The sequence below is a fragment of the Helicoverpa armigera genome, chromosome 25 (genome assembly GCF_030705265.1).
Source record: "Helicoverpa armigera isolate CAAS_96S chromosome 25, ASM3070526v1, whole genome shotgun sequence".
In the NCBI taxonomy this organism is placed as follows: domain Eukaryota; kingdom Metazoa; phylum Arthropoda; class Insecta; order Lepidoptera; family Noctuidae; genus Helicoverpa; species Helicoverpa armigera.
Genome location: NC_087144.1, coordinates 6,573,823 through 6,601,761, shown reverse-complemented (window position 1 = coordinate 6,601,761; position 27,939 = coordinate 6,573,823). Strand labels below are relative to the sequence as shown.

Below are 27,939 nucleotides of genomic sequence, written 5' to 3'. Positions count from 1 at the left end.
AGTGTTAGCAGTACATTAAGTGAAGCTTTAATTTTAATGGAGCTTTGTGCACCTGACGGACAGTGAATAGATGTTTACTATTTTAACACAGAAGGGAAAACGCTAGAGTTTGGGTAATGACTGAATAAAACCATGAAAAATTAAGTCAACTGCTTATATTTCGTGTAAGTTATTAAAAACATCTAAAGTATTATATCTACGCGTTTCGCTCAGCACCACTGATCGACGGATACTTGCAACTAACTTCGAGATAATAATTGGCCTAGGCTTTTTGTTCAAGGCGCAAAGAACGCTGCGGTGAGTAGGTATATAGAAATTATTTATCAGTGAAAAAGAATTTTCCGATTAATATTTCCTTCGATATAATTATTTTCGATGCTGATTGCAGGTATCGTCTCACAGTCTTTCTTAAAAATAGATTATATTATTACCTTTTTACAATCGAGTTACTTAAGGTCGATCGGTTTTGTTCTTTCCTACTGAAGAATACAGATTAAAATTTGTTGAGAAGTAACTCGACAGTAGTTTAATGAAATCCTCCAATGCAAGATTTCGATAAATGCTACTAAAGAGGTGTTACGTAATAGAAATAAATTCAAAAATTGGACTTTAAATACATCGAGCGATTTCATTCGTATTCGTAAATGCGAGCCAAAATAATACGGAATGTCAATACAAAATAATAATCAATTCGTTATTTAACAATATAATATATGGCGAAGGAACTTAATAATTCGTCATTTTTAAATATAATTCATGATAATATTAATTTATTGCACAAAACAAGTTTCTAATGTTAGATTGCCAGCTTATCATTGATAGGCGTTCTTCTTGGTTTTAAAAACATAATTTTATTGTTCATTATAAATATAGAGTATGAGGGCGCGGGTTCGATTCCAGGTCAGGCAAGTACCAATGCAACTTTTCTAAGTTTGTATGTACTTTCTAAGTATATCTTAGACACCAATGACTGTGTTTCGGATGGCACGTTAAACTGTAGGTCCCGGCTGTCATTAAACATCCTTGGCAGTCGTTACGGGTAGTCAGAAGCCAGTAAGTCTGACACCAGTCTAACCAAGGGGTATTGGGTTGCCCGGGTAACTGGGTTGAGGAGGTCAGGCAGGGCAGTCGCTCCTTGTAAAGCACTGGTACTCAGCTACATCCGGTTAGACTGGAAGCCGACCCCAACATAGTTTGGGAAAAAGGCTCGGAGGCATTGTAAATTTTTGGCAGAAAAAATATGGAAAAATAATTTTCTACAGTTGACTATTCAATCAATATACTGTTTACGGGTTTTTTTTTACAAGTATTTGGATTAATCAATAATAATTAAATAAAATCAAGTTTTTTTGTTTTCTTGACATCATATTAAAATCTATGAATAAAAGTTATATTATTACAGTAAAAAATTACGTAGTCTAAGTGCAAGATATCACAAGTGTCTTAACTCACGTATTATACAATTTATTCTAATGATGTTTGCACAATGGTTGAAGAAATTAAAAATCTTAAAAAAGAATGTGTTTTTAAAATACGGTACATATTGATTTTTAAACTAATGTAATGAACATGAGTAAAATAACCAATTTCATGTTACATTGGCTGGAAAAAAGTGAAGTCAAAAAGTATTTATTAAAGGCATTGAAAGTGCATTGTTCCGTTAAAAAAAACTTGTGCGAGTATCACGTTCATTCACGCCTTAATTATATCAACATTTTATTTAAATATATATATAAGAAAAAAACACTCATAATTTAGTCATTAAATATTGTCCTGCAATCATGACTCGAGGGGACTATACTCATTTATCGATTTATCGATTTATCGATATTTTGTCTTGTTAGGAGCATCACTAAGGGTTACTACCACAGCTCAATAAATAAAAACTCCGCGAACTATATATTTTTAAACCGACTTCCAAAAAGGTTTTCAGTTCGTCGGGATCTTTTTTTATTTAGTCATTTGGTTTCCAGCGTCTTCAAAGATCGCAATAGACAAAATAAATACTCAAATACATTTAACGGTAATTATATTAAATGAGCAGTGTTGTGAGCCCTTAATATATTTTTAACAGCAGATTTAACCACATAAAAAATGTCTCTATATTCATCTGTCAGATAATTTCAATGATTTGATAAAAAAAAAAACAGGCCTTGTCAAATAACAATATGAAGTTGGCTATTATTCACTAACTGCCGTTCGCAATCTTCTTATAAAACCAACTGTTGATTTGCTTACTAAAGATAGGAATTCGATATTACTCGCATGGGGCTCATGTCAAATTCTATCGGTATTAAGCAAATCAACAAATAGATAAAATATTGGGAACGCTGTATGAGATAGTCAAAATGTATTACCACATCGTGAATTGAATGCTAGCCAACTTCAGACCGGCAAAGTTACTTAACAATAAGACCTGTAATTAAAGTAAAACTCAAATTAATATTCGTGTAAATGAGTATAGTCCGTTTAACAGTTTGGTGTTTCGTACTACACATCTATTAAGAATGGTGAATCTAGGGCTCCGAGGCCGGCGGCGACTCCGCCCTCGTTGGCGTCGGCTAACTTCGTGCGTAACATGTGACCAACTTGCCTGTTGTGGAATACTTTGTCTTTTGTCCTGTAAAAAAATAAACTGTTAGTAAAATTATTTATTTCACTTTGTTTTTTACTAACAATAGCTAATATGTCATCTTTCTTTTTTGATGATGGAAAAAGTCATCAAATGACACCTCCCGCTGTGGGTTAGCAGCGGTGAGGGAGTGTCAGACTGCTACGACTAAAAATCCATCATGTTCCGTCGTGGGCCTTTTATGTACCAGAGCCGCGGTAACTCTTTCGACTAATCCCGCGGCTCCAGAGGGCCTTGGCCCTATTGGTCCCCACTGGGGCTAATATGTCATCTGGACTTACATTATAACGCCGAAGTTTATTTGTTTGAAAGCGGTTATCTCAGGAACAACTGGTCCAATTTGAAAAATAGCTCCAGTGTTAAAAAGATGCAATGGTGTTGTTAGTACTACTTACCCAATGATAACTCCAAATATGCCGAGCTCTGAAACCAAGTCGACGACTGGGGGCGGTATCGTCGCGCCCGGACGAATCACGTAGCCTGACACCTGCGGGATAAAGTATAATAACATTAATGAGAACTAAAATACAGTAGTAGTACAGGACTAAATTGATGTACATTTATACTTTTACTGTAGTAAAATACAGACGTATAAAATTTCATGTACAATTGTTTGTTTTCACATATAAAATAAAAATAGAATATATTAATGCAGTGTGTACTTTTTAATCTAGGTATATTCGTTGTTTGGTCCCTGGCTGAACAACTATTTAGATATGTTAGAAATAGTATAGGTTTTTATATCGAAGTTGTCACTTCCCTGCCATCAGTCAATAAACGTTTTGACCAAACAATGAATATAGACTAAAAAGTTTCTAAGTGTTCTACAGTACTAACCAGTGGCGGCACGATCCTCTCCATGAGTATGTATGCGGCTCGCTCGCGGGAGTGGTACACGTTGTATATGTATGCGGTGTGTACTAACCAGTGGCGGCACGATCCTCTCCATGAGTATGTATGCGGCTCGCTCGCGGGAGTGGTACACGTTGTATATGTATGCGGTGTGTACTAACCAGTGGCGGCACGATCCTCTCCATGAGTATGTATGCGGCTCGCTCGCGGGAGTGGTACACGTTGTATATGTATGCGGTGTGTACTGAGCCGTGTAGCGACGGCTTAAGAATACATATGTCGCTACCCCTTCTTCCAGTGGGTGTCGTAAAAGTCGACTAATGGAGTATAAAATGCACCAAACACCAGTGCAAGAGAAGGAAAACTCGGAAAAAACCCTCTATCAACCCGTCTGGCCAGCGTGATAGCAGTAGGCTAAATACCTCTATGAGCAGCACAAAAAAGCCACGGCCCCTAGTTCCCGGCAGTCCCGCTATTCCCGGTCACGGTGGCGACCGTGGTTACGGCGGGGCAGGGGGTGCGAAGAATCTCCGGGTTACGGGAGGCCACCAAACAAAACTGACTCTGGCGACGTACAACGGCCGCACGCTACGGCTTGACTCGCATCTGGCGCAACTCGAAGTGGAACTTGGGAAGATTAGGTGGCACATATTAGGGTTATGTGAAGTCCGAAGAGAGGGGGAGGACACCATAACCCTCGAATCAGGTCTCGAATATGTACTTCCGAGAGGGAGACCAACAATCCCAAGGTGGCGTTGGGTTTCTGGTTAATAAGTCCCTAGCTGATAACGTTGTGGAGGTGTCTAGTGTGTCGAACAGGGTAGCGTACCTTATCATAAAGCTCACCGACAGGTATAGCCTCAAGGTAGTGCAAGTGTACGCACCGACCTCGACACATTCAGACGATGAAGTGGAGGATATGTTTGATGATATATCAAGGGCCCTCCACTTCACTACAAAGACCCATTACACCGTTGTCATGGGGGACTTTAACGCTAAAGTGGGAGTACAGATTTGCGGCGAATCGGCAGTAGGATCCCATGGATTTGGAAGCAGGAATCATAGGGGGCAAATGCTCGTCAACTTCCTCGAACGCGAGGGGCTCTTTTTGATGAACTCCTTTTTCAAAAAGCAGCCCCAAAGGAAGTGGACGTGGCAAAGCCCCGACACTATGACTAAAAATGAGATTGACTTCATCATGACGAACAAGAAGCATATATTCAGAGACGTCTCCGTGATCAATAGGTTTAATACCGGTAGCGATCACCGACTTGTCCGAGGCTCTCTGAATATCAACTTCAAGGCTGAACGTTTCCGTCTGATGAAGGCCAGGCTCCGACAACACTGCTCCAAACCATGACAGGATCTGAAACGTTCCAGTCAAATTTGGAGAACCGATTTGCCGCCGTGGAAACCACAACAGACGTTAACCAGAACCACGAATATGTGGTTCGGATCCTCAGGGAGGAAGGTTCGAGATTCTGTAACATGCAGCGTAAGGGCAAGAAATCAAAGCTTTCGGAAGAGACATTAGGGCTTATGAAGAGACGACGTGAAAACCCGCCTGTCACTTCGTCAGCTAAGCGGGCTCTAAACCAAGAGATCAACAAGCACGTACGACGCGACCTCCGGTGCTCCAATACTCTTGACATTGAAAGAGCAATTGAGCTGAATCGGGGGTCAAAGGTGTTCGTACAATCTCTTGGAAGAAGCCACTTGACGAAGCTGACCACAACAAGTGGAGAAGTCGTTTCTTCGGTGCCGGCAGTCCTTTCGGAAGTGGAAAATTTCTATGGCCGGTTATACGCATCGCATGCATCTCGACCTGATCCCGGAAATGAGGATTCTAGAGCCACATTAACGCGCCATCTCACCGAAGACCTGCCAGAAGTCAGCAGTGGCGAAATCGAGATCGCTCTGAGACAGCTCAAAAATGGAAAAGCCCCTGGCGAGGATGGCATTACAACAGAGCTATTAAAAGCAGGAGGAAAGCCCGTACTGGGGGAGCTCCAGAAGCTTTTTAATGCCGTCCTGTTTGAAGGAGAACTCCAGAGGCGTGGAGTAGGAGTGTTGTCGTCCTGTTCTTCAAAAAGGGAGACAAAACCCAGCTGAAGAACTATCGACCCATTTCCCTCCTAAGCCACGTATATAAGCTGTTCTCAAGAGTGATCACGAACCGACTTGCGCGACGACTCGACGAATTTCAACCACCGGAGCAGGCTGGGTTTCGGAGCGGATACGGCACCATAGACCACATCCACACAGTGCGGCAGATTATACAGAAGACCGAAGAGTATAATCAGCCCCTGTGTCTAGCATTTGTGGACTATGAGAAGGCCTTTGACTCGGTTGAAATCTGGTCTGTTCTGGAGTCCCTGCAGCGTTGTCAAGTAGATTGGCGATACATCCAAGTGATGAGATGTCTCTACAAAGCCGCTACAATGTCTGTCCAAGTACAAAATCAGCAAACAAGGCCCATACCGTTGCATCGAGGAGTGAGACAAGGGGATGTTATTTCCCCGAAACTGTTCACTAATGCAATGGAGGATATGTTCAAGACGCTGAACTGGAAAGGACGTGGCATCAACATCAATGGCGAACACATCTCTCACTTGCGATTTGCTGACGATATCGTCATCATGGCAGAAACGCTGCAGGACCTACAACAAATGCTGAACGACCTGGCTGAATCTTCTCTACGCATCGGCCTACGGATGAACTTGGACAAAACCAAGGTCATGTTCAATGAACATGTTCTACCGGAACCGATTGCGATACACGGCGCCGTTCTCGAAGTTGTTCGGAAATATGTATACCTCGGGCAGACATTGCAGTTAGGTAGAAACAACTTTGAGGACGAGGTGAATAGGAGAATTCAGTTGGGTTGGGCTGCATTTGGGAAGCTACGTCGAGTCCTAACATCGTCGATCCCACAGTGCCTAAAGACGAAAGTCTTCAATCAGTGCGTCCTACCTGTCATGACTTACGGAGCCGAAACGTGGACACTGACGGTACGGCTGGTCCACAAGTTTAAAGTCGCTCAGCGGGCTATGGAAAGGGCTATGCTTGGCATTTCTCTGAGGGATCGCATCAGAAATGAGGTAATCCGTCAGAGAACCAAGGTCATCGACATAGCCCACCGAATCAGCAAGCTGAAGTGGCAGTGGGCTGGCCATATTAGCCGAAGAACCGATAACCGTTGGGGTAAACGAATTCTAGAGTGGAGACCACGCCTCGGCAAGCGTAGTGTAGGACGTCCTCAGGCACGGTGGAGTGATGACTTGCGCAAGACGGCTGGCAGGAGCTGGATGCGAGTAGCCGAAAATCGATCTCAGTGGCGTGCACTTGGAGAGGCCTATGTCCAGCAGTGGACTGCGATAGGCTGATGATGATGATGTGTACTAACCAGTGGCGGCACGATCCTCTCCATGAGTATGTATGCGGCTCGCTCGCGGGAGTGGTACACGTTGTATATGTATGCGGTGTGTACTAACCAGTGGCGGCACGATCCTCTCCATGAGTATGTATGCGGCTCGCTCGCGGGAGTGGTACACGTTGTATATGTATGCGGTGTGTACTAACCAGTGGCGGCACGATCCTCTCCATGAGTATGTATGCGGCTCGCTCGCGGGAGTGGTACACGTTGTATATGTATGCGGTGTGTACTAACCAGTGGCGGCACGATCCTCTCCATGAGTATGTATGCGGCTCGCTCGCGGGAGTGGTACACGTTGTATATGTATGCGGTGTGTACTAACCAGTGGCGGCACGATCCTCTCCATGAGTATGTATGCGGCTCGCTCGCGGGAGTGGCGCATGCGCAGCAGCGCGTCGCGCACGTCGGCGCCGTACACGTTGTGTCCGCCGCCCTCGCGCTGCGGCTTCAGCACGAACCTGACAACGACATATACATTAATGGCGTCCACGCCCGATTACGGCCACGGCGTCCTACAAATACTAAGTACTCGATTTTCAACGTATTAAGAATTTGCTCTCCTCTCCGAGCCGGTCTGTCTGAACGGACCCTAAGTGTCTCATTTTAAAAAGTCGGTTAACTTACTTTTCGGCATCCTTAAGGCCCATTTCGACGGCTCTCTCCCCACTCTCGTCGAAGTCCAGAGAGTAGAGTCCAGTGAATATATCTCTCACTCTGTTGGTGGTCGCTCCGGCGCCCATGAATTGTTCCAAGACGCCCGGCGCCGCTAACGCTTGTTGTACCTTCTTGGTACCGGCTAACTGGTACTGGATCGACGGGCATTTTATGGCTCTGAAAAAAATTTGTATGTAATATATATTTTTATTTTATATATTTAGGAAACAAAGTCGCTTACAATATAATGATAACATTAAATGTAAACTTTGAATTTGAAGGAAAAATAAAAAGAAATCCCAATAAAAATATCCGACTAATCCCACTATTTACTAATATTACAAAATGTGAAAGTTTGTGAGAATATATGGATGTATGTTTGTTTTCCTATCACCCTAAAACAGCTGGATCGATTTGGTTGAAATTTGGTATGAAGATAGATAGGTGATACCCTGGACTAACACTTCTTCTTCTTTCTCCTGCCCTGTTCCCAAATTTTACTTGGGGTTGGCGCAATATGTCATTTTCTTCCATTTTCCCCTGTCACTCGTCATACTGCCACTCACTCCCTACCTATTCATATCATCTTTCAGGCAATCCATCCATACCCTGGACTAACACATAGGGTACTTTATCAACACACCACGCGGGCGAAGCCGCCGGCGGAAGCTAGTTATAATGATACTTACGTAGATCTCTCGACACGAAGTCTGGCGTCCCACTCTCTTTGCGAAGGATATTGTGCAGGCTCGTACCCAGAGCGATAATACGCCACCGCAACTGCACGGCCATCCCTGTGTGAAACATAACAGTTAACAAACAAAACTAAATAAATTACTTGAAATTACATCATCCTCCTCCGAGCCTCTTTCCCAACTATGTTGGGGACGGCTTCCAGTCTAACCGGATGCAGCTGCGTACCAGTGCTTTACAAGGAGCGACTGCCTATCTGACCTCCTCAACCCAGTTACTCCTTGGTTAGACTGGTGTCAGTCGGCAAATAGATAGATGGTAATTGGAGACGAATATAGCAACGTTTAACACGATTGAATTAATTAGCTAGTCTAGGAAGAGGGTGTAATTACAAAATGATTTATACTAACAAAATAAGCTGCTTCTTGTCATTCAAAGTGGTCTCTTCATAAATCTCGTTCAGTGTTTTTCTGTGAATCTGAAAAATAACATGAGAGAAAATTGAAATAAATGAATAGATCTTCAAAAAAAATAAACCGACTTCAACTATCTACTTAAAACCTTCTGACAAATACTATGCTGCAAACCGTATCAAAATCGGTCAAACCAAACGCGAGATAATCGCGCACAAACATACCTACATACAGGTCAAACTGAAAACCTCTTTTTTTGAAGTCGGGTAAATGTAATAAAAGAATGTTCTCACCATAATATCGGGCCGTTTCTCAGCAATTTCAAATTCATGGAATCTTTGGTCGCAGATGTTGTATGAAACTTCTTCGACTACGAACAGGATGACTGCATTCGGCACGCCGAACAGGTCGTAAGCGTCTGTGATCCCGGAACATAGGCCCGATAGCGCTTTGTTTTCTGGCATCTGAAAATTTGCATATTATTAAGTACTAGCTTCTGCCCGCGACTTCGTCCGCGTGGTGTAGTGACTTCCGGCAGAAAAGTATAGATAGCTATGTCTCGGTCAGCTTTTAACTCCTTTTGTTATTAAGTTAATATATAAGAAGGTAATATTGTTTAGATCACGTTCACATGAGGCTTAAGTACCTGTAGAACGAAAATACTTCAGCGCAAAGCTTCCGGGTAAACTATATTGAAAGTTGACAGTGAAGTGTGTTGACACTCTCAGTGAAGGTTTCTGACTCGCGAGATAATGTATGTCGTTCGCGATCAGCTGTAAGCCTTAATTCCCTGTCAGTGAAGGTTTCTGACTCGCGAGACAATGTATGACGTTCGCGGTCAGGTCAATAAATGTTTCTGACTCGCGAGATAATGTATGTCGTTCGCGGTCAGCTGTGAGCCGCAATTCTCGTTGTGAAGCAGTTTCAGCTTGTCGGATTAACACATGTCGCTCTCGATCGATGGTAAGCCTCAACTCTCGTTGAGAAAGGCTTTGAGACGCCCGTGATGTAGCTCGTCTTGCTCTGTCAGCTGCTAATCGCATCTCTTTCTCTGGAGAGCTTTCATTGGCTCGAGAAGTTGAGGCACTAACTCTCATAGAGTTTAACCGATGAGCTCTTTCCTCTGCCGATTCCTGAGAACGCGCATTTCTCATCCTCTTAGCATCTCTCGAGTTTCGAGATAAAGATGGTCGTTTTTTAGGTGGCATTGTGTATTTTTAATCGACGGCAACTAAAGCTACCTTACACTTACGAAATCTAAGTGCCTAGGTACTGAAATAATAAAACTGATCCAAAATAAATCCAAAAAATAGATACCTGAACTAAGTCTAATAGAATGAAATTACCTATCTACTATTTACTTCAACTACTTATAAAAAAATAAAAATAAACTATTAATAAAATTTTACACTACCAAAATAACTAATATTCGTACCTACTTACTAATTACTTCAACTGTAAAGAAATAAACTATTAATAAAATTAAACACTACCAAAATAACTAATACTCGTACCTATTATTTACTTAAACTACTTATAAAGAAATAAAAATAAACTATTAATAAAATTTTACACTACCAAAATAACTAATATTCGTACCTACTTACTAATTACTTCAACTATAAAGGAATAAACTATTAATAAAATTAAACACTACCGAAATAACTAATACTCGTACCTACTATTTACTTCAACTATTTATAAAGAAATAAAAATAAACTATTAATAAAATTAAACACTACCAAAATAACTAATATTCGTACCTACTATTTACTTCAACTATAAAGGAATAAAAATAAACTAAGTATTAATAAAATTAAGCACTACCAAAATAACTAATATGCGTACCTACTACTACTTATAAAGAAATAAAATCTATACTATTAATAATATTTAAACACTACCAAAACCTAACACTACTACCTATTTCATAAAATAACAACAAAACAAATCTAATCTAAAACTAAACTACATATAAAGACTAAAAGTCGCGCTGATAAGCACGGTTCGTTTATAACAATTATTGTCTGTCAATAAGGTCGAACAGTCCGCACATCTATTCGCATCAACAGCCAAATATTGTATGAAGCTCGCGCGTTTTTTTTTTGGTATGGCATCTCGCAGTTCAGCCTAGGAGGCCGTGTACTGCTTAACCGGACTTTTCCCTGTGGATGCCTAGAATTTAAGGCCTCCAGCCAGGGGCGTAAACAACTTATAAACTAAGCGACTGCGCTAAGGGTACCCCCTGTGGGGTCGGGCCTCGGCTTAGGGCGTCGCTGGGGAGGCAGCAAAGGGACAGGCTGGATCATATTATCATTATTATTAAATGGGGAATTTAAAGCTACTGGCTCAGCTCGCGGGCTGGCTCGATGAGCAAGGGTCGGGAGGACAGAGAACGGGACGTCGCGGCGGACCTCGGCGGCGAGGTTTGTACGAACGCGGTTTGTGTTTGTGTAGGGTGCTAGTGAGTTTACTACTCTCTTGGAGGACAGTTATCTCATCGTCAGGTTCTAGAAGGGCATGCCTAGGGCGGCGAATCCTACTGATGCGGGAGGGAGTATAATTACTGGCTGACACGATAAGTGAGTTATCGTGTTTCTCAGCGCGTTCGAAGTACCGTATGGCGGCACGCTTCATATACTGGCGGATGGTTGAAGCTCGCGCGCGGACCCCCCGCCTTTTTATACCTACGCCGCGAAGGACGTCGAGCGCGGCGACCGATACACAAAAATAATCCTTATAGCATGCTCCAATATTCAAGCGCGATGGCTTAGTAGCGTATTTTAGGCATAACTTTGGCGTTTCTTTACCGATTTACATGATTCTTTTTTTATTGAATAGGGAATAATGTTAACTGTTTTTAATTATAGATGAGTGAGAGTGTTGTAAACGTAAGAGCAGACAAATATAATCAGAAAGCTCCAAACTGCTATGCTATCGGGACTTACACGTGTTATTGTGAGTCAACCATAAAATATAGACATATGCTGTCAAGGAATATTTTTTGTAAAATTTTAAGGAGAACATTTCCGTCATACATGATTTCTGTGTAGCTTTAACCATTAAGACTGTACATGCGACGGAAGCTTAAAAAATGGAGAAACTTCTCCCGTTTTCCCAACATTTCCCTTCACTGCTCTGCTCCTATTGATCGTAGCGTGATGAAAAGTATCCTATAACCTGACCAGGAGTATGAAGAATAAATGTGCCAAGTTTCATTAAAATCCGTCGAGTAGTTTTTGTTTCCATAACGAATATACAGACTGACAGACAGACAGACAGACAGACAGACAGACAAAAATTTTACTGATTGCATTTTTGGCATTAGTATCGATCCCTAATCACCCCCCGATAGTTATTTTTTAATTATATTTCATGTACAGAATTGACCTCTCTACAGATTTATTATAAGTATAGATGTATGAAAGTAACACAACGCCCCATCATCATCATCATCATCAGCCTATCGCAGTCCACTGCTGGACATAGGCCTCTCCAAGTGCACGCCACTGAGATCTATTTTCGGCTTCTCGCATCCAGCTCCTGCCAGCCGTCTTGCGCAAGTCATCACTCCACCGTGCCTGAGGACGTCCTACACTACGTTTGCCGAGGCGTGGTCTCCACTCTAGAACTCGTTTACCCCAACGGTTATCGGTTCTTCGGCTAATATGGCCAGCCCACTGCCACTTCAGCTTGCTGATTCGGTAGGCTATGTCGATGACCTTGGTTCTCTGACGGATTACCTCATTTCTGATGCGATCCCTCAGAGAAACGCCGAGCATAGCTCTTTCCATAGCCCGCTGAGCGACTTTAAACTTGTGGACCAGCCGTACCGTCAGTGTCCACGTTTCGGCTCCGTAGGTCATGACAGGTAGGACGCACTGATTGAAGACTTTTGTCTTTAGGCACTGTGGGATCGACGATGTTAGGACTCGACGTAGCTTCCCAAATGCAGCCCAACCCAACTGAATTCTCCTATTCACCTCGTCCTCAAAGTTGTTTCTACCTAACTGCAATGTCTGCCCGAGGTATACATATTTCCGAACAACTTCGAGAACGGCGCCGTGTATCGCAATCGGTTCCGGTAGAACATGTTCATTGAACATGACCTTGGTTTTGTCCAAGTTCATCCGTAGGCCGATGCGTAGAGAAGATTCAGCCAAGTCGTTCAGCATCTGTTGTAGGTCCTGCAGCGTTTCCGCCATGATGACGATATCGTCAGCAAATCTCAAGTGAGAGATGTGTTCGCCATTGATGTTGATGCCGCGTCCTTTCCAGTTCAGCGTCTTGAACATATCCTCCATTGCATTAGTGAACAGTTTCGGGGAAATAACATCCCCTTGTCTCACTCCTCGATGCAACGGTATGGGCCTTGTTTGCTGATTCTGTACTTGGACGGACATTGTAGCGGCTTCGTAGAGACATCTCATCACTTGGATGTATCGCCAATCTACTTGACAACGCTGCAGGGACTCCAGAACAGACCAGATTTCAACCGAGTCAAAGGCCTTCTCATAGTCCACAAATGCTAGACACAGGGGCTGATTATACTCTTCGGTCTTCTGTATAATCTGCCGCACTGTGTGGATGTGGTCTATGGTGCCGTATCCGCTCGAAACCCAGCCTGCTCCGGTGGTTGGAATTCGTCGAGTCTTCGCGCAAGTCGGTTCGTGATCACTCTTGAGAACAGCTTATATACGTGGCTTAGGAGGGAAATGGGTCGATAGTTCTTCAACTGGGTTTTGTCTCCCTTTTTGAAGAACAGGACGACAACACTCCTACTCCACGCCTCTGGAGTTCTCCCTTCAAAGAGGACGGCATTAAAAAGCTTCTGGAGCTCCCCCAGTACGGGCTTGCCTCCTGCTTTTAAAAGCTCTGTTGTAATGCCATCCTCGCCAGGGCTTTTCCATTTTGAGCTGTCTCAGAGCGATCTCGATCTCGCCACTGCTGACTTCTGCCAGGTCTTCGGTGAAATGGCGTGTTAATGTGGCTCTAGAATCCTCATTTCCGGGATCAGGTCGAGATGCATGCGATGCGTATAACCGGCCATAGAAATTTTCCACTTCCGAAAGGACTGCCGGCACCGAAGAAACGACTTCTCCACTTGTTGTGGTCAGCTTCGTCAAGTGGCTTCTTCCAAGAGATTGTACGAACACCTTTGACCCCGATTCAGCTCAATTGCTCTTTCAATGTCCAGAGTATTGGAGCACCGGAGGTCGCGTCGTACGTGCTTGTTGATCTCTTGGTTTAGAGCCCGCTGAGCTGACGAAGTGACAGGCGGGTTTTCACGTCGTTTCTTCATAAGCCCTAATGTCTCTTCCGAAAGCTTTGATTTCTTGCCCTTACGCTGCATGTTACAGAATCTCGAACCTTCCTCCTGAGGATCCGAACCACATATTCGTGGTTCTGGTTAACGTCTGTTGTAGTTTCCACGGCGGCAAATCGGTTCTCCAAATTTGACTGGAACGTTTCAGATCCTGTCATGGTTTGGAGCAGTGTTGGTCGGAGCCTGGCCTTCATCAGACGGAAACGTTCAGCCTTGAAGTTGATATTCAGAGAGCCTCGGACAAGTCGGTGATCACTCCCGGTATTAAACCTATTGATCACGGAGACGTCTCTGAATATGTGCTTCTTGTTCGTCATGATGAAGTCAATCTCATTTTAGTCATAGTATCGGGGCTTTGCCACGTCCACTTCCTTTGGGGCTGCTTTTGAAAAGGAGTTCATCAAAAGAGCCCCTCGCGTTCTAGGAAGTTGACGAGCATTTGCCCCCTATGATTCCTGCTTCCAAATCCATGGGATCCTACTGCCGATTCGCCGCAAATCTGTACTCCCACTTTAGCGTTAAAGTCCCCCATGACAACGGTGTAATGGGTCTTTGTAGTGAAGTGGAGGGCCCTTGATATATCATCAAACATATCCTCCACTTCATCGTCTGAATGTGTCGAGGTCGGTGCGTACACTTGCACTACCTTGAGGCTATACCTGTCGGTGAGCTTTATGATAAGGTACGCTACCCTGTTCGACACACTAGACACCTCCACCACGTTATCAGCTAGGGACTTATTAACCAGAAACCCAACGCCACCTTGGGATTGTTGGTCTCCCTCTCGGAAGTACATTAGGTGACCTGATTCGAGGGTTATGGTGTCCTCCCCCTCTCTTCGAACTTCACATAACCCTAATATGTGCCACCTAATCTTCCCAAGTTCCACCTCGAGTTGCGCCAGATGCGAGTCAAGCCGTAGCGTGCGGCCGTTGTACGTCGCCAGAGTCAGTTTAGTTTGGTGGCCTCCCGTAACCCGGAGATTCTTCGCACCCCCTGTCCCGCCGTAACCACGGTCGCCACCGTGACCGGGAATAACGGGACTGCCGGGAACTAGGGGCCGTGGCTTTATGGTTCTGCACATAGAGGAATTTAGCCTACTGCTATCACGCTGGCCAGACGGGTTGATAGAGGGTTTTTTTTTCGAGTTTTCCTTCTCTCGCACGGTGTTCGGTGCATTTTTTACTCCATTAGTCGACTTCTACGACACCCACTGGAAGAAGGGGTAGCGACATGTGTATTCTTAAGCCGTCGCTACACGGCTACGCCCCAGCCTCGATCTATAATTCTCGCGGAATTAACGCTAGGTACATATTTTTCATAACATTAAATATCATGGGGAAACTCATGATGCCTGATTCCATTTGTTCAAATTAGACTGCAAAATAGCACGTTACGAAAGTCAAAATAGGCGTGATTGTAGGGTTAAAAAATATTCACTTATAATACCACAAGAGCTTCAAAATTATCGGGTATTTCCCGATAGGTTCGTTGCAAACAAATGAAGGAGTCAAGTTTTTCAGGTTAAAAAATCACGAGCGCGAAGCGCGAGTGATTTTTCCTGGAAAACTTGACGACTTTATTTGTTTGCAGGGAACCTTGAGGAAATGCCAGAGAATTTTGAAGCTCGTATTATTTTCCGTCCCAAATGTCGGCCACAACCTGTCAGTTTGACATAGCAACGACCAGAGAAAATATTCAAAAAAAATTATCAGTATAATACCATGTAGGTTGTACCACGTGACGTCGAATGGTGCAATTCTATTGGTCGATATTTGGGTCGGAAAAATAATCAGTCTAATTACTTGGTCTTTTGTATTATCAGAAAATACTGGACACATATTTTTTATTTTATTAAAACATTAAAAAGTCACTTAGATATAAAGCATTAAAGGTTGGGAGTGAGGGTTTGTGACGTCGCGTTTATGTACAATTTTTAAGTATGATCTTAAAAGTGCCGTAACACAAAATTCAATCGTTTTGTATCTTCTTTGTGATTTGTTTGTGAGAGAAAAGAAAAACGTAGTTATGGCGTGACTACTATAAAACTGCTTAATAAGTTTAAGTTAAACTTACATTTTTGATCAAATCGGGATGTCCCAGCTGTCGCAGGATGTAACTGAAAATTTAAAACATTCGTCAGTCTCCGTTCTAAAAGAGAAAACTGCTCGATGACGTCATTGTTGGTGTTTCGTTAGAAAGTTTTGGAAAAAAAAATTTAACAGCTTCAAAAATAAAGTTCGAAAGAGTAATTCAATAATTTTATATTGAAATAAAAGGAGCCAACGAACGAAGACGGTACCATAGACCAAAGCAATTTTAAATGGTTTTTATTTTAACAGAGTCTGAAATAGACAAATGTTGTATTAATTTATTTACAGTTTTCCCAAACAATGTCTATGATACCGACCCAAAAAAAAACAAATATCGGATCTCATTTTCGTTCTAGATCTTTCCATCATTTATCTATATTCCATATTTATTTATTTAAAATTTTAGAAATTTTCATCATTCATCAGCTACCGAACATATGACGTCATCAAAGCAGTTGCGTCAAGTCACACCTGTTTGTAATATGATGAAATCTAGTCATAAAACTAAAAGTCATGCTACATACAGGGACTAGTAAAAAAAGTAGCTACATACGTGTACAAGAAAATACATACATGGTGTTAACCAAAAGCAAATCATTTAGGTACCGATTTTTTTGCGCAGCTGTTATTTTTCTAGGGAAAATAGCATTTTCAACTGCACCAAAAAACGGTCAGACCTTTATTTCGTTCACGTCAAACTCATGCAAGGCCGTTCACTCACACGATCAATTTCCGCGTGAGTGGACCGCCCTAAAGGTACGTTTTCAATTCTTGCTGACGACTGCAACTGTTCCATGTAAATACATATAAACCAGTAGTGAAGCTGCGGCCAACTTCATGCAGACGCGGCATTTGCGGTCGACAGGAAGACTTAAAAACGTACCTTAAGTAAAGCTCTTACTACACATTACAAGCACAGTATAGTCAAGAGTACAGTTCTTACATATTACGATGACTGTGCGAAAATAAAGACAAAATTACCAACTATAGAACTCGTGTTTTTTTTGCTGTATCTTATATAGGTATAGGAATTTTACAGTTGGCAATCCGTCTTAATATTTCACAAGTAATGATGACAAACGTTGAGAAATTAAGTCCCATAAAATACAGCTACATATAAGTACAATACAATACATACAAGCTAATAAATATTTAAATTAATTATGGGTTTATACATTCAAGTACAGTCAACTTCAGATCAGTGGTAACAGGTTTATAGGAATATCGTACTTATTACTATTGAGTTAAGATGCATGACAGTTACCACTGATGTGCAGTCTACCGTACATGCAATAGTTCTAGGCTCGCAAGCTATGAATTGAAACTGCTTTGAAATGAATGATCTGAAAAACAGTATGTTTTGGTTATGATAAGAATGAAAGGAAAGAAATGTCCACGTTTTGTAGCGGTTTTTACAGAAAGAATTAGCTTCATCTACATTAAACATTGTGGAAAAATTGCACCCTTTTAGCACGTTTTATTAGGTCGACCCGTATGCAATTAACTATCAGTCTTACTTACAAAAATATCTAAGCATAATTTTAACTAATTACTACTTAAGCCTTAAGTAGTGATTAAATGTAAGTTAAGACATGGTTAAGCAATGTTCATAAGTATTTTCTTAAACAGTCTTTAAGTATTATTTAATTCACGTTTATAAGTAAGGTTGTTAATGTTTAATGTTATTTACCCATCTTCAAAGGATCGTATTGCTGAACTGATCTGATACTGAAGCCGAAAGATATGAACAGCAACTTCGTATTGAAACATAGCATCATGGCTCTATATAGACTTATTAGAAAAGTCATGATTAAAAAAAAACATGTTTTTCTAGTGATTATAAACGATTAATTTATTATTAATCGATCAGAGACACTTGAATCTTTTTTTAAATATTTTTAATGATTTCAGGCTGTAGTTTGAGTAAATCACGTTGTAGAGGTTATTCCACTTTATATTTCAAACAATATTATTATTCGATAGGTACCTACTTGCAATTTTTTTAAACTATTTCACTTCAAATTTAAAAAAAATAACCCTAAGGATAAGTATTTGTTACCGACTAAAGGAAATTGCAAATATGACTAAAATAAAATAACATTGAATATGACAACAAAATCGTAAAATAATTAAACTACAGACATCTGAAATACACCTCCACTTAGGATTCTCAATTTTATGTTATCCTTGTTTCATGTTAATCAAAACTGCAATTTCATGTTTGTGACTAGAAAGAAGAAATAATTCTTTGAAGAATATGACGCAATGTTCTTTTTGTTTCATTTTTAGTAGTTCTATTTATATTACACAAATACTTACTAGGTGCCTTAGTTAGCCTTAGTTTTTCATCCAAATTCATTCATATGTAAATATAAATCTTCAATAAGTTTTATTTATTTACTATCTAGACTGCAATCCAAATTTCAGTAAACCTCATCTACATACATTCTTCATAATATCTAACGGTCTATAGACCTATGGTATATACATTTTGGAAGGTCTGCAAGTTTCAAAACTCTGGAGTCCTATGAAAAACTTGTTGTCAAAGATACGATGACGAAGCAATTTCAAATGCTCATTAGACACCACTATTAATAGCTACGTAATTATTATCAGTTAACATGATAAAAACCATTATAAACTTCTTATCTCTACCTACTATTTGACATAGTCTTTGTTTGTTACGTATCGTATGAACGATGATTCTCTATAATTTATGGCGAAACTTGGGCTCCTAATGCACTTTGACATTAAAACATGGCTGACTTGAAATGTTTACAATTTTATCGACATATCAAAACGAAATAATATATATATTTTTTAAATCTGGTCCTTTATAAGCTGTCCGTTATTTTTTTGTATCGTAATATTTAGTGAATTTGGCTCCCAACGTCGCCATGTCAACTGCAAACATGATTCTTGCAACATCAAGTAAAGCTAAGCGTGACACTGATGACAATGAACAAAATATGTTTCACAAATCAGCTTCTCAATGGTTTCATTGTCTTAGACATCGAAATAAATAAAGCACATGATGAGACCTTGAAGATTCTTGATACAACATGTAAAGTATGTGCAATTGTGTATGAATGAAAACACAAGCGTCAAATCACTTTTTGAAAGATGTGTACCCTAGGCCATACCCAGCAAAGATTGGACAGAAATACACATTAAAACATTTGTAACATAAACACCGTTCTCAGTTTTCCGTACCAAATTTGGAAAATAAACGGAACTGACCGACAATGCAGGCGTGGACAGGTAACATCTCTCAAGCGAACGTGCCACGGCAAAGCAACCAAAATCTTACAATTCAAATACATGCGTGAAATGGTGACATAAAAACTAAAAAAAAACTGCTTACCTAGTGCTAATGATACGATATTACATCTGGAATATTGAACAGCATAATACAACATCTTAACTAGGAAGCGAAGTCTAAATACCATGCCTGAAACCACCACAGTGAAGCAAAGCGTAATACAGTGCAACAAACAACGGAAGAGTACGAAGTAAACCGAAGCACTACGGAGTAAATCGAAGGATAGAAGATGCAGCGTGCATAGATCGGAAGGATAGCAGCCACATGAGAGATGTTCTGCTGAACGGTGGGGACTGATACCTAGATGTGCCACAGAACTTTGGAATAGTAATTTTGTAGGTTGTTAGTGATCTAAGGTATCAGATCCTCGCCGCAGCGGTGTCGGTACCGAGACATTGTTGGCAGATACGACGTCATGGCTCCAAAGCTTGAGGCCACCGTGTTAAACTCCACTTGCTTGATACTGTTACTGTCCTCGTTGTGCATCAGGTAATCGGAGCGGAAGAGACCGAGGCTGATCGACTGGAAATATTTAATTCTGTGAAATTCTGTCCAATCCATTGTAACTATGTGTTATGAATGATTTTGTTTTATCCGCCCGCCAGACGCACCTTCACCTACTACAGTACAGTATATACAAAAAAAACATATTTTTTATTGTTAAATATCTCTAAAAATAATTCATAAAATCTGTAATTGTATACAACTCAAAATTCCCAGCATATACTCGTATAAAAATCGTTATGGAGCTAAACATAAAAATTTCTTATCTTAGTATATGTATATTTACAGTGTAGTAAAATTACAATACATTTCATCTTCGTAGTAGTTTATTCAAACAAGTACCTATTTTCTGATTGCGCTATAATTTTTATTATTAAATGTGCTTTGCTCTTTCGAAGGGTTAAAAGACCCACACGATTTAAATGAACTATTCAACCTAAAGTAGTTTTGACAAAAAATTGAAAAAAAAAGATCCATGTGAGAAGACAGCTAAAAATATTTTTTATTCAGATTTAAACCGTGAGAGTTTTTTATAAGTAACCCTTAAGCCGAGATTCCACCAAAATAGTTCGCACACAAAGGTTGTAACTTTGCAGATATTTTAGAAATGTTCACATTCAATTTGTTAAATGCTAAAGAGCGTAGTCTAAAAGAAACATTTGTGTGCCGCACACCGGTAGAATCTCACCTTTAGGCTCAGTGCAATGAATTAAACCCTTACTCCCTGAAAGCTGAATACTATTCCACTAACTAGTTTTCTAATGTGATTTACAATTCCTGTAATAACATCCAAAGACCCGATTTATCTGAGGAATAAATATAGCGGTTTGACAAAATATTTTCTATGCAAAAGCTGTCAAAACCTTATACATATCTGTCAGATAAATTCTAAATGAAATTAATAATTACATACATCTTTTTTATTTTACTCATTGAGAGAATTAGCTTAGAATGAACTAGGTCACAATTACATACATGTCTTTTGTTTAATCTTATAAAAGTGTATTAATGTGTATTATGTTTAATCTTATAAAAGTGTATTTGCACATTATTTTTCTTACTAGCGTCGGTTTTTTGTGAAAACTTACAATTGGTACCAACATAACGCAACTAGAAATCTTTGGCGATTGCTACAAAATAATAATGATACGCTCTAACAGTTTTCTTAAGGGATTTAGCAATAACTTGCCGGATGATTACATTTTATCATGTGAAGCAATAGATGCTAAACGGTCGCTAAAGTTTTCTCCTATCCATACTTAAATACGGGAAAAATAAATCCAAGAAAATCCCATGCGTTGTGCTTTGAATGACCAATAAGGAAATTATAAAAGAAAACTAGGTTAAACATTCACAATATTATTATTATTATGTGCATTTTCCTGTTTTCATATGACTGGTGTTTGAAAACCCGGTAAAACAATAATATCCTTCCTTAAACACATGATTCAACAACATACGGGGCTTTATTTCATAACACAGTGATTCAATTCATCAATGTGTATTCCATTCATCATAAATATTGTCCTTGTTCATACATTCATACTCATCTAAATACTATACCTACTAACGGCAGTTCTCAATTACCTATGCGTGGATTTGCTTACTAAACATAGGAATCCCATTCCTAATAAGCAAATCTATTGATACTTAGATACAATATTGGAACAGAAGTAAGTGATCAACTGTGATTTATATTCATGTGATGGTTGTAATAACTACAATTATTATTATTTTTTTAAATTATGAACACAAAAGCTTTTCGATTTCTTTGTTGTAAAAAACAAATGTCAAATATATTGACAGATATATTTTCCCGCCTATTTAATTTCAATATGGCGTTTAGGTTACATGTGAGGTGTTGTACAAATGTTAACCACGAAATATGTTATTATACGATAGGTAGGTCTCCACTACCATACTGTCTTTGTATTTACGCAATATGTACAGCTAGCTAGATATAAAATACCTACATGGTAACTACGATCTAATACTACAGGTAATTTTCGAAAAAAAAAACCGTGCAACCGAATTAATAATTGTAATACTCGATCACTTATTTCTTCGTTTTCTTTTAAAAGATTGTTTGAATTAGGAAAAAAATCAAGACGATTAATATATTTTGCTCATGACATAATTTACTCATATCTTAATAATGTGTTCTACACGACTTTCATATTTCCATTTAAACTTTTCCAAAACCCTTGTTTCCCGAAATAAGTACGTGCTAATCGTTATCAGACTTTTTATTTTCCCACAACAAGGTACAAACCTCTTCACAACAGACAAGAAAAAAGCGTTAAGGTCTCCCCACATTTGTCGGCTTCACACCGGCCAAATAAGGCTTTTTGTAAACATAGTATTGGTGTTACTATTTACTAGTTATTAATATTGGTGTAACGAACCGTTTTTATAGCGGATCGGCGATTAGTGTGGTGATACGTTCTCGGTTTGAGCCGATTCCGCATTGATAAATGTGGGGAGACCCTTAATCACCACGCCTGCATTTCAATACTTATTTAAAAAAAAATATTAATTATCAACAAATAGGTAGGTACGTAACGGAAAAAGCAAAACGAGCAAGTACTGTTCTTTGTCCCCTTGGCAGAACAGTTTTTTTTTTTTTAATATTAGTTCAATTGCAACAGTTTTTTTTTTTTTATATACGGCCTCTTTTCACAGAGTAAGCATTGGGCTTGCTAACTACGTATTTCTATTTTACAGCATCGAACAATGCAATTTGTGTTTGTAATAGGCACAAATGTATTTGAAAAAGAAAGAACAATGTGTTTTCTTGAACAATGTATTTTTGGATTTAAGGGTGAATTGCACCATTTAACTGCCAACTGAAACTGCCGGCCATTGGTCAAATCAGCGATTTCACAACTGGAAATGGTTCGGTTATCGTTATAGTTAAATGGAGCAACTCATCGTAAATCATGTATGATTATAAAATGCAGTGTTCGTTGTTTGCGGGCAACGAGTTCAGTTGTCCGCCAGTTACAATAATTTACATGCAATTACGTTCAACAATTGTCTAAATGTTACGTATTATATATTTCTTGGATAGCAACACTGTAAATAGTTACAAAAATATTTTCAGTGTTGTCAGGTTCAAAATTATAGGCAAATAAACTCAAATTACAGGTTAGCACAATGTTAATTAAAACAATATCAAATCAAGTTGTAGCTTGTACTCAATTATAAACTTTTCAACGCTATTGATTTATGAGTAGTTAAAAGTTTAACAACTTAAAAAAGGAGTTCTATGTTCGACGTACGGTCGGTGCTATATAAAATTGAGTACAAACTCTTTTCAAGTTCTACAAGCTTAAAATATTTAAGTTTTCAAACAGAACTCAAAGGGGCAGTTAGTTTGTTAGTCACAAATTCATACTTTACTAGAAATTGTAATACATTGATTTATTTTTATGTTATGAAAAATTGTTTTAATATTCTACTTTAAAAAGACACAAAAGGAATGATCACTATTATGAATTTGAGTTCTTGGTAACTCAAACTAATTTTTTTATATCAAATAGGTCGCTATTAAAGCTCTTTTGAAACGTCAAGCTAATTGAACAGTTTCAAGAAGTGGGTCTCATGGAGAACCGACAAGAAGTTACATATACACTTTTCAATTCCCTAAAAAAAAATATGCCTCTTACAGTTCCAGCATGGCAGTTCCGAATATTTTGTCTGTCTGTGGTTTTGCTCATTAGAAGTATTTGACATTATTTTTTTCAGGGGCTAATGTCAAAATAATATCTCTAGTAAGGAAATCAACAGATATAAAATATAGGGAACAGCCTTTAGTCAGAGAGTATCAATGTATACAATTTCCAGCATAGTATTCGTATTAAACATATAAAAACAGGCACAACTGAACAAATCGCCCGCGATTATAATAATATCAAAGCAGAGATTATTCGACAGCCTCACTCACACATTCATAAAGTAGCCGTAAGTTTTATCATAAAGTGCATCATCTATCTAATTATGTTCAGCCAGTCTTTATGCCTTACAGGTTTTGCATAATATAAAACTTTAAACATACTTCACAGCCTAACAGGGTATAATCGTTTTAATTCTAGGGGTAGATTTTTCAATCGCCAGATAACTTTTTTTAACTAAAAAAAAAAAAAAACTTAGCTGATGATTGAAGAAGCCCTTAGGCCCAAGTTCATAGACAAAGTAAATAGTTGTTTTCCGAAAAACGAATGGACCTAACTAGTATAGATTTTGCATAACAAAGTATGTAACTAGCTTCACCTTGTTAAATCGGACCGTGCAGCTGTTAGAACCTCGAGTCTATTATAAAGTACAGAAGTTACTATTTATTTTTTATATTAGTTCTGTCCTTTAAAAAGGCCATGAGTATTAAGTATTTATTATGGTAATGAGGTGACATGTATAGAACAGATGCGTCACATCAAATTGTAGGTAGTCAATGCAGTATTATTATATTTTATTCATAATTATGACATGCCTTGTTAACAAAAGTGAAGAAAAGGAAAATCGTTATAATAGTTAGAAAGGGAAAAACAAGCAAATATAAAAGATGTAGGTACTAGACTCTGACGTGACTTACTAGGTTTGGAAAAATATGGGTTTTGCCCATCGAACTTACACTTGAATGAAATGTGTAAGTATTTGATACAAGACTCTCAAATAATAAGCTGTGTTGCAATTTGAGCGTTGAGTAATCTTATATGTATATCCCAACCACCGTCTATGCTTAAACTATGCGAGCTAGTTAAGGACCGCATCTTTTATAGTACAGTTCTCGCAAATCAACATTGCACTCCTGAAGCTAGCCACCGGATAAGCTGAGCTTCTTGACAAGATTTGTACGAGAATATGCGCAAGGGATCAAAAAGTTAATTGGCACAAACTGTACATAGTTATCCAGATTTCTAAGGCCTTCAAAATCCGGATCACTGTCATACCACGGTCTCAGATGGCCTACATCTATACTAATATTATAAAGCTGAAGTTTGTTTGTTTGAACGCGCTAATCTCGGGAACTACTGGTCCTATTTGAAAATTTCATTCAGTGTTCGATAGCCCATTTATCGAGGAAGGCTATAGGCTACTTTTTATCCCGGTACGGGAAGTAGTTCCCACGGGATGCGGGTGAAACCGCTGGCAGAAGCTAGTACTAAAATACAAATTTGGTGCAATTTTCGGCTAGTACTAAAAATGTGTGAATGCGACTCAACAAGAACGATCTCTACGATCCTCTACCTCTGAATTTCTCTGGAAACGGGTCCCAGGTGCCCGAACCCTGACGCGATGCTGTTGATTTCCACCTGCTTCCAGGAGCAGTATGGTGTGTGTTTAGCACACTGGTTCTCCGTGTGGGGGCATCTGGATTCCAGCATGATGTCCGACCGCAGCATGCCTAATGATATCGGCTACGCCACATTGCACATTTTACATGATGTTCGAACGCCCACGGGTAATGACAAATTATATAATGATGATGACTTATTCATATTTATTTGTGTTATGTAAAATCGATCTTTACTTTACCGCAATATAATATATAATAAAAAAGGGAGTTTGCAAAATTTTCAGTTCCTTTCTGAAGTAAAAATCGCTTTTACAAACGTTTTAAAAAAACGGAATGTGAGCGTGGTTACAGAGAAAAATGCTGTGTGAATTTTAATAAAACTGCAAAAGAGTTAAAAATCTTTTAGAAACCATTCAAACGAATAAAGCAACGTTCATGTATGTATAATCAATTATATTTAGAAGCAATTTTACTGCATCGTGATTTGTAATTATAATTCGCGAAACCGTCACAAAGTAGGTACTTTTGTTAATTTTAAACGGACGAGATTACCTGTATTATACAATATGTTTTACTTCCATTGATGCTTAAGAGTTTTCAGGCAATTTTTTTTATTTGTATATTTTTATTCTAAAATATATTTTACTAGCTGACCAGGCAAACATGTTTTGCCATATAAATTATTTCTAGGTAATATCCACATGTATGGGTATGAATAGCCAGAAGATTCTCAGACCTACTTAACAAGCATATAAAATTTTGTAAAAATCAGAAAAGCCATTTCGGAGGAGTTAGGTAACTAACATTGTGACATAAGGATTTTATATACAAGTTCTTCTGTAAAAAACACTCACATTCCGTTTATTTAAATCAATAATGACGTGTACCTGAGTGATTCCCTCGTTTCGCACTTTGACCCAAATGTCATAAAGGCTCCTTGTAAACTCGTCCACTTGCAGTGCATTCTGCAGTGTATGCTCCAAGAATTCATCGTTATGCGCCACCTATATCGTCATAAACATCATCATCATTATCAACATCATCTGCCAAGCCAAGAGAAGAACAAGGCAGAGACAAAATCATTTCACAGAAATCTCAATGTATTTTTTATATATTTTTAACTTGCATCGATTTGCAACACAATTTGACATATTAATTGAAATTGCTATTTACAGCCAGTTTCTTCATCAAAAGTTAAAGCCAAAGTAAAAGTCAAAGTAATGTCTAAAGTAAAAGTAATGGTCAAATTCAATTTTTCTATGAATTTTGCTGTCACTTTAGCCTTGAAAAAACGAATTTGACCATTACTTTCACTTTAGACATTACTTTGACTTTTACTTTTGATGAAGAAACTGGCCGTAAGTGATATAAAGTTTTACTTGGATATCAGGTAGAATTGTTATTAAAAAACTTACCTTATGCATTAGTTCGTTCAACACTGGTTGTAGTTCCACAGCCTTCTCAAACTCGCACTTAGGGAATGGTGAAGGCAACAACACAAATGGTGCAACCTAGGAACAAAGAATAAGATTCAATAGTTAAAATCATCAGAACCATAAGTACAGTAAAAAAATAAAACTGATTTCAATAATATGTATTACCTTAAACCTGTTACTAAGTCTGACAAATATTATGCTGAAAACTGCATGCACATCATTTCAGCCAAAGGTGAGATAATTATGCATAAACGCAAACATGTAAGTTAAACTGGGAACTTTAGTAAATTCTGTCAATTATATGATACACTATCTTTCAGTTTATGATGATGCATGTTTTTTAACTTATTTATTATTATCTGATTTGCTTGATTAGGTGTGTGCATATTGTTTATTGCACACAAAAACATGTTAAGCCACTTTTAAGTTTGAAATCTGTATAAACATGATCTAAAGTTCTGCTCAGTTTTGCAAGAATCTTTTTTTAAATAAAGAAAAAGATTAAATTGCCATACGATGTTGACTGCTGATCATATCCTTCTATTGATATCTAAAACGGCCAGTTGGGCTTGGGCCTACGCACAGCGCCGCAACGTACAATTTTAGATAAGCTTATTTGAGAAGGAACCTCTGAAGATACGCAAGTCACTATGAGCATAGAAAATTCAACATAGTATTTTCGTACCTGGATCACATCTTTATTGAAGTGTTTCTTGTCTCGCATCGCCACTCCGTGCATTAAAGCCCAGTCCTTCGCTTTTTCTATTACGTTCACCAAGTTCTTCTGTTCTATCGGCAAAGGAATACACGATGCGAAGCGGGCTTGCGACATTTTTAAAAAGATATTGCCGAACAAATACTGTTTGAAATGTTTAGACGTGTTGCTCTGTTAAAGGCTTAGCGACGTATGATTTAAATTTCGTGTATTTATTGTATTTTATGTAGTACAAGGACTAGTTCATAATTTTAGTTTAAGATGTTTTCCTTTTGACAAACGTACAGCCAGGCAATGTGAATGTGAAATTGTGAATAGTTTTGTTTCATTGACATATGGTAGACAGTTGACTTGATGTCACTTGACATTTCGTAAAATGTCAACTTTTCATTTTGACATGTATTTCGGCTACACAAATTATTTAAATTCTATTTCTAAATGTTGATTCAGATATTATTAAAAATGGTATTGTTAGTAAAGGTGCGACTGCACTAGGCGGAACTGAGCGACACGACGCATAATTTTTTGGTAAGCCGCACTTGAACTGCAGCAAGCGACGCTTCAAAA

General features: G+C 39.0%; 1 protein-coding gene across 3 annotated transcripts; it reads right to left on the bottom strand.

Annotated features, from left to right (window-relative positions):
• Positions 1 to 140: 140 nt before the first annotated feature.
• LOC110381962 (glutathione synthetase) lies at positions 141 to 27,720 on the bottom strand. 3 transcript variants are annotated; one of them, XM_021342407.3, is made up of 13 exons: positions 27,343 to 27,720; positions 26,637 to 26,732; positions 26,109 to 26,225; positions 25,193 to 25,342; positions 19,810 to 19,943; positions 16,083 to 16,125; positions 8,974 to 9,144; positions 8,678 to 8,745; positions 8,264 to 8,368; positions 7,545 to 7,751; positions 7,243 to 7,378; positions 3,028 to 3,119; positions 141 to 2,620 (listed from the first exon to the last, which is right to left on the bottom strand). In XM_021342407.3, the coding sequence occupies exons 1-13, from the start codon at positions 27,487 to 27,489 to the stop codon at positions 2,491 to 2,493; spliced, it is 1,596 nt and encodes a 531-aa protein (XP_021198082.1). In that variant the 5' UTR covers positions 27,490 to 27,720; the 3' UTR covers positions 141 to 2,490. The 3 variants fall into 3 exon arrangements, with proteins under 3 accessions (XP_021198082.1, XP_021198077.1, XP_021198079.1); XM_021342402.3 differs by lacking the exon at positions 19,810 to 19,943 and having other exon boundaries at positions 25,173 to 25,342; XM_021342404.3 differs by lacking the exon at positions 25,193 to 25,342 and having other exon boundaries at positions 27,343 to 27,719.
• Positions 27,721 to 27,939: the final 219 nt, after the last annotated feature.

Excerpts from the sequence above, each read along its gene's own strand:
- LOC110381962 (XM_021342407.3), bottom strand. The coding sequence starts at position 27,489 with ATGTCGCAAGCCCGCTTCGCATCGTGTATTCCTTTGCCGATAGAACAG. Across the intron at positions 7,752-8,263 it reads CTTCGTGTCGAGAGATCTAC|AGCCATAAAATGCCCGTCGA; the intron begins GTAAGTATCATT and ends AATTTTTTTCAG. Across the intron at positions 2,621-3,027 it reads ATATTTGGAGTTATCATTGG|GACAAAAGACAAAGTATTCC; the intron begins GTAAGTAGTACT and ends ATTTTTTTACAG.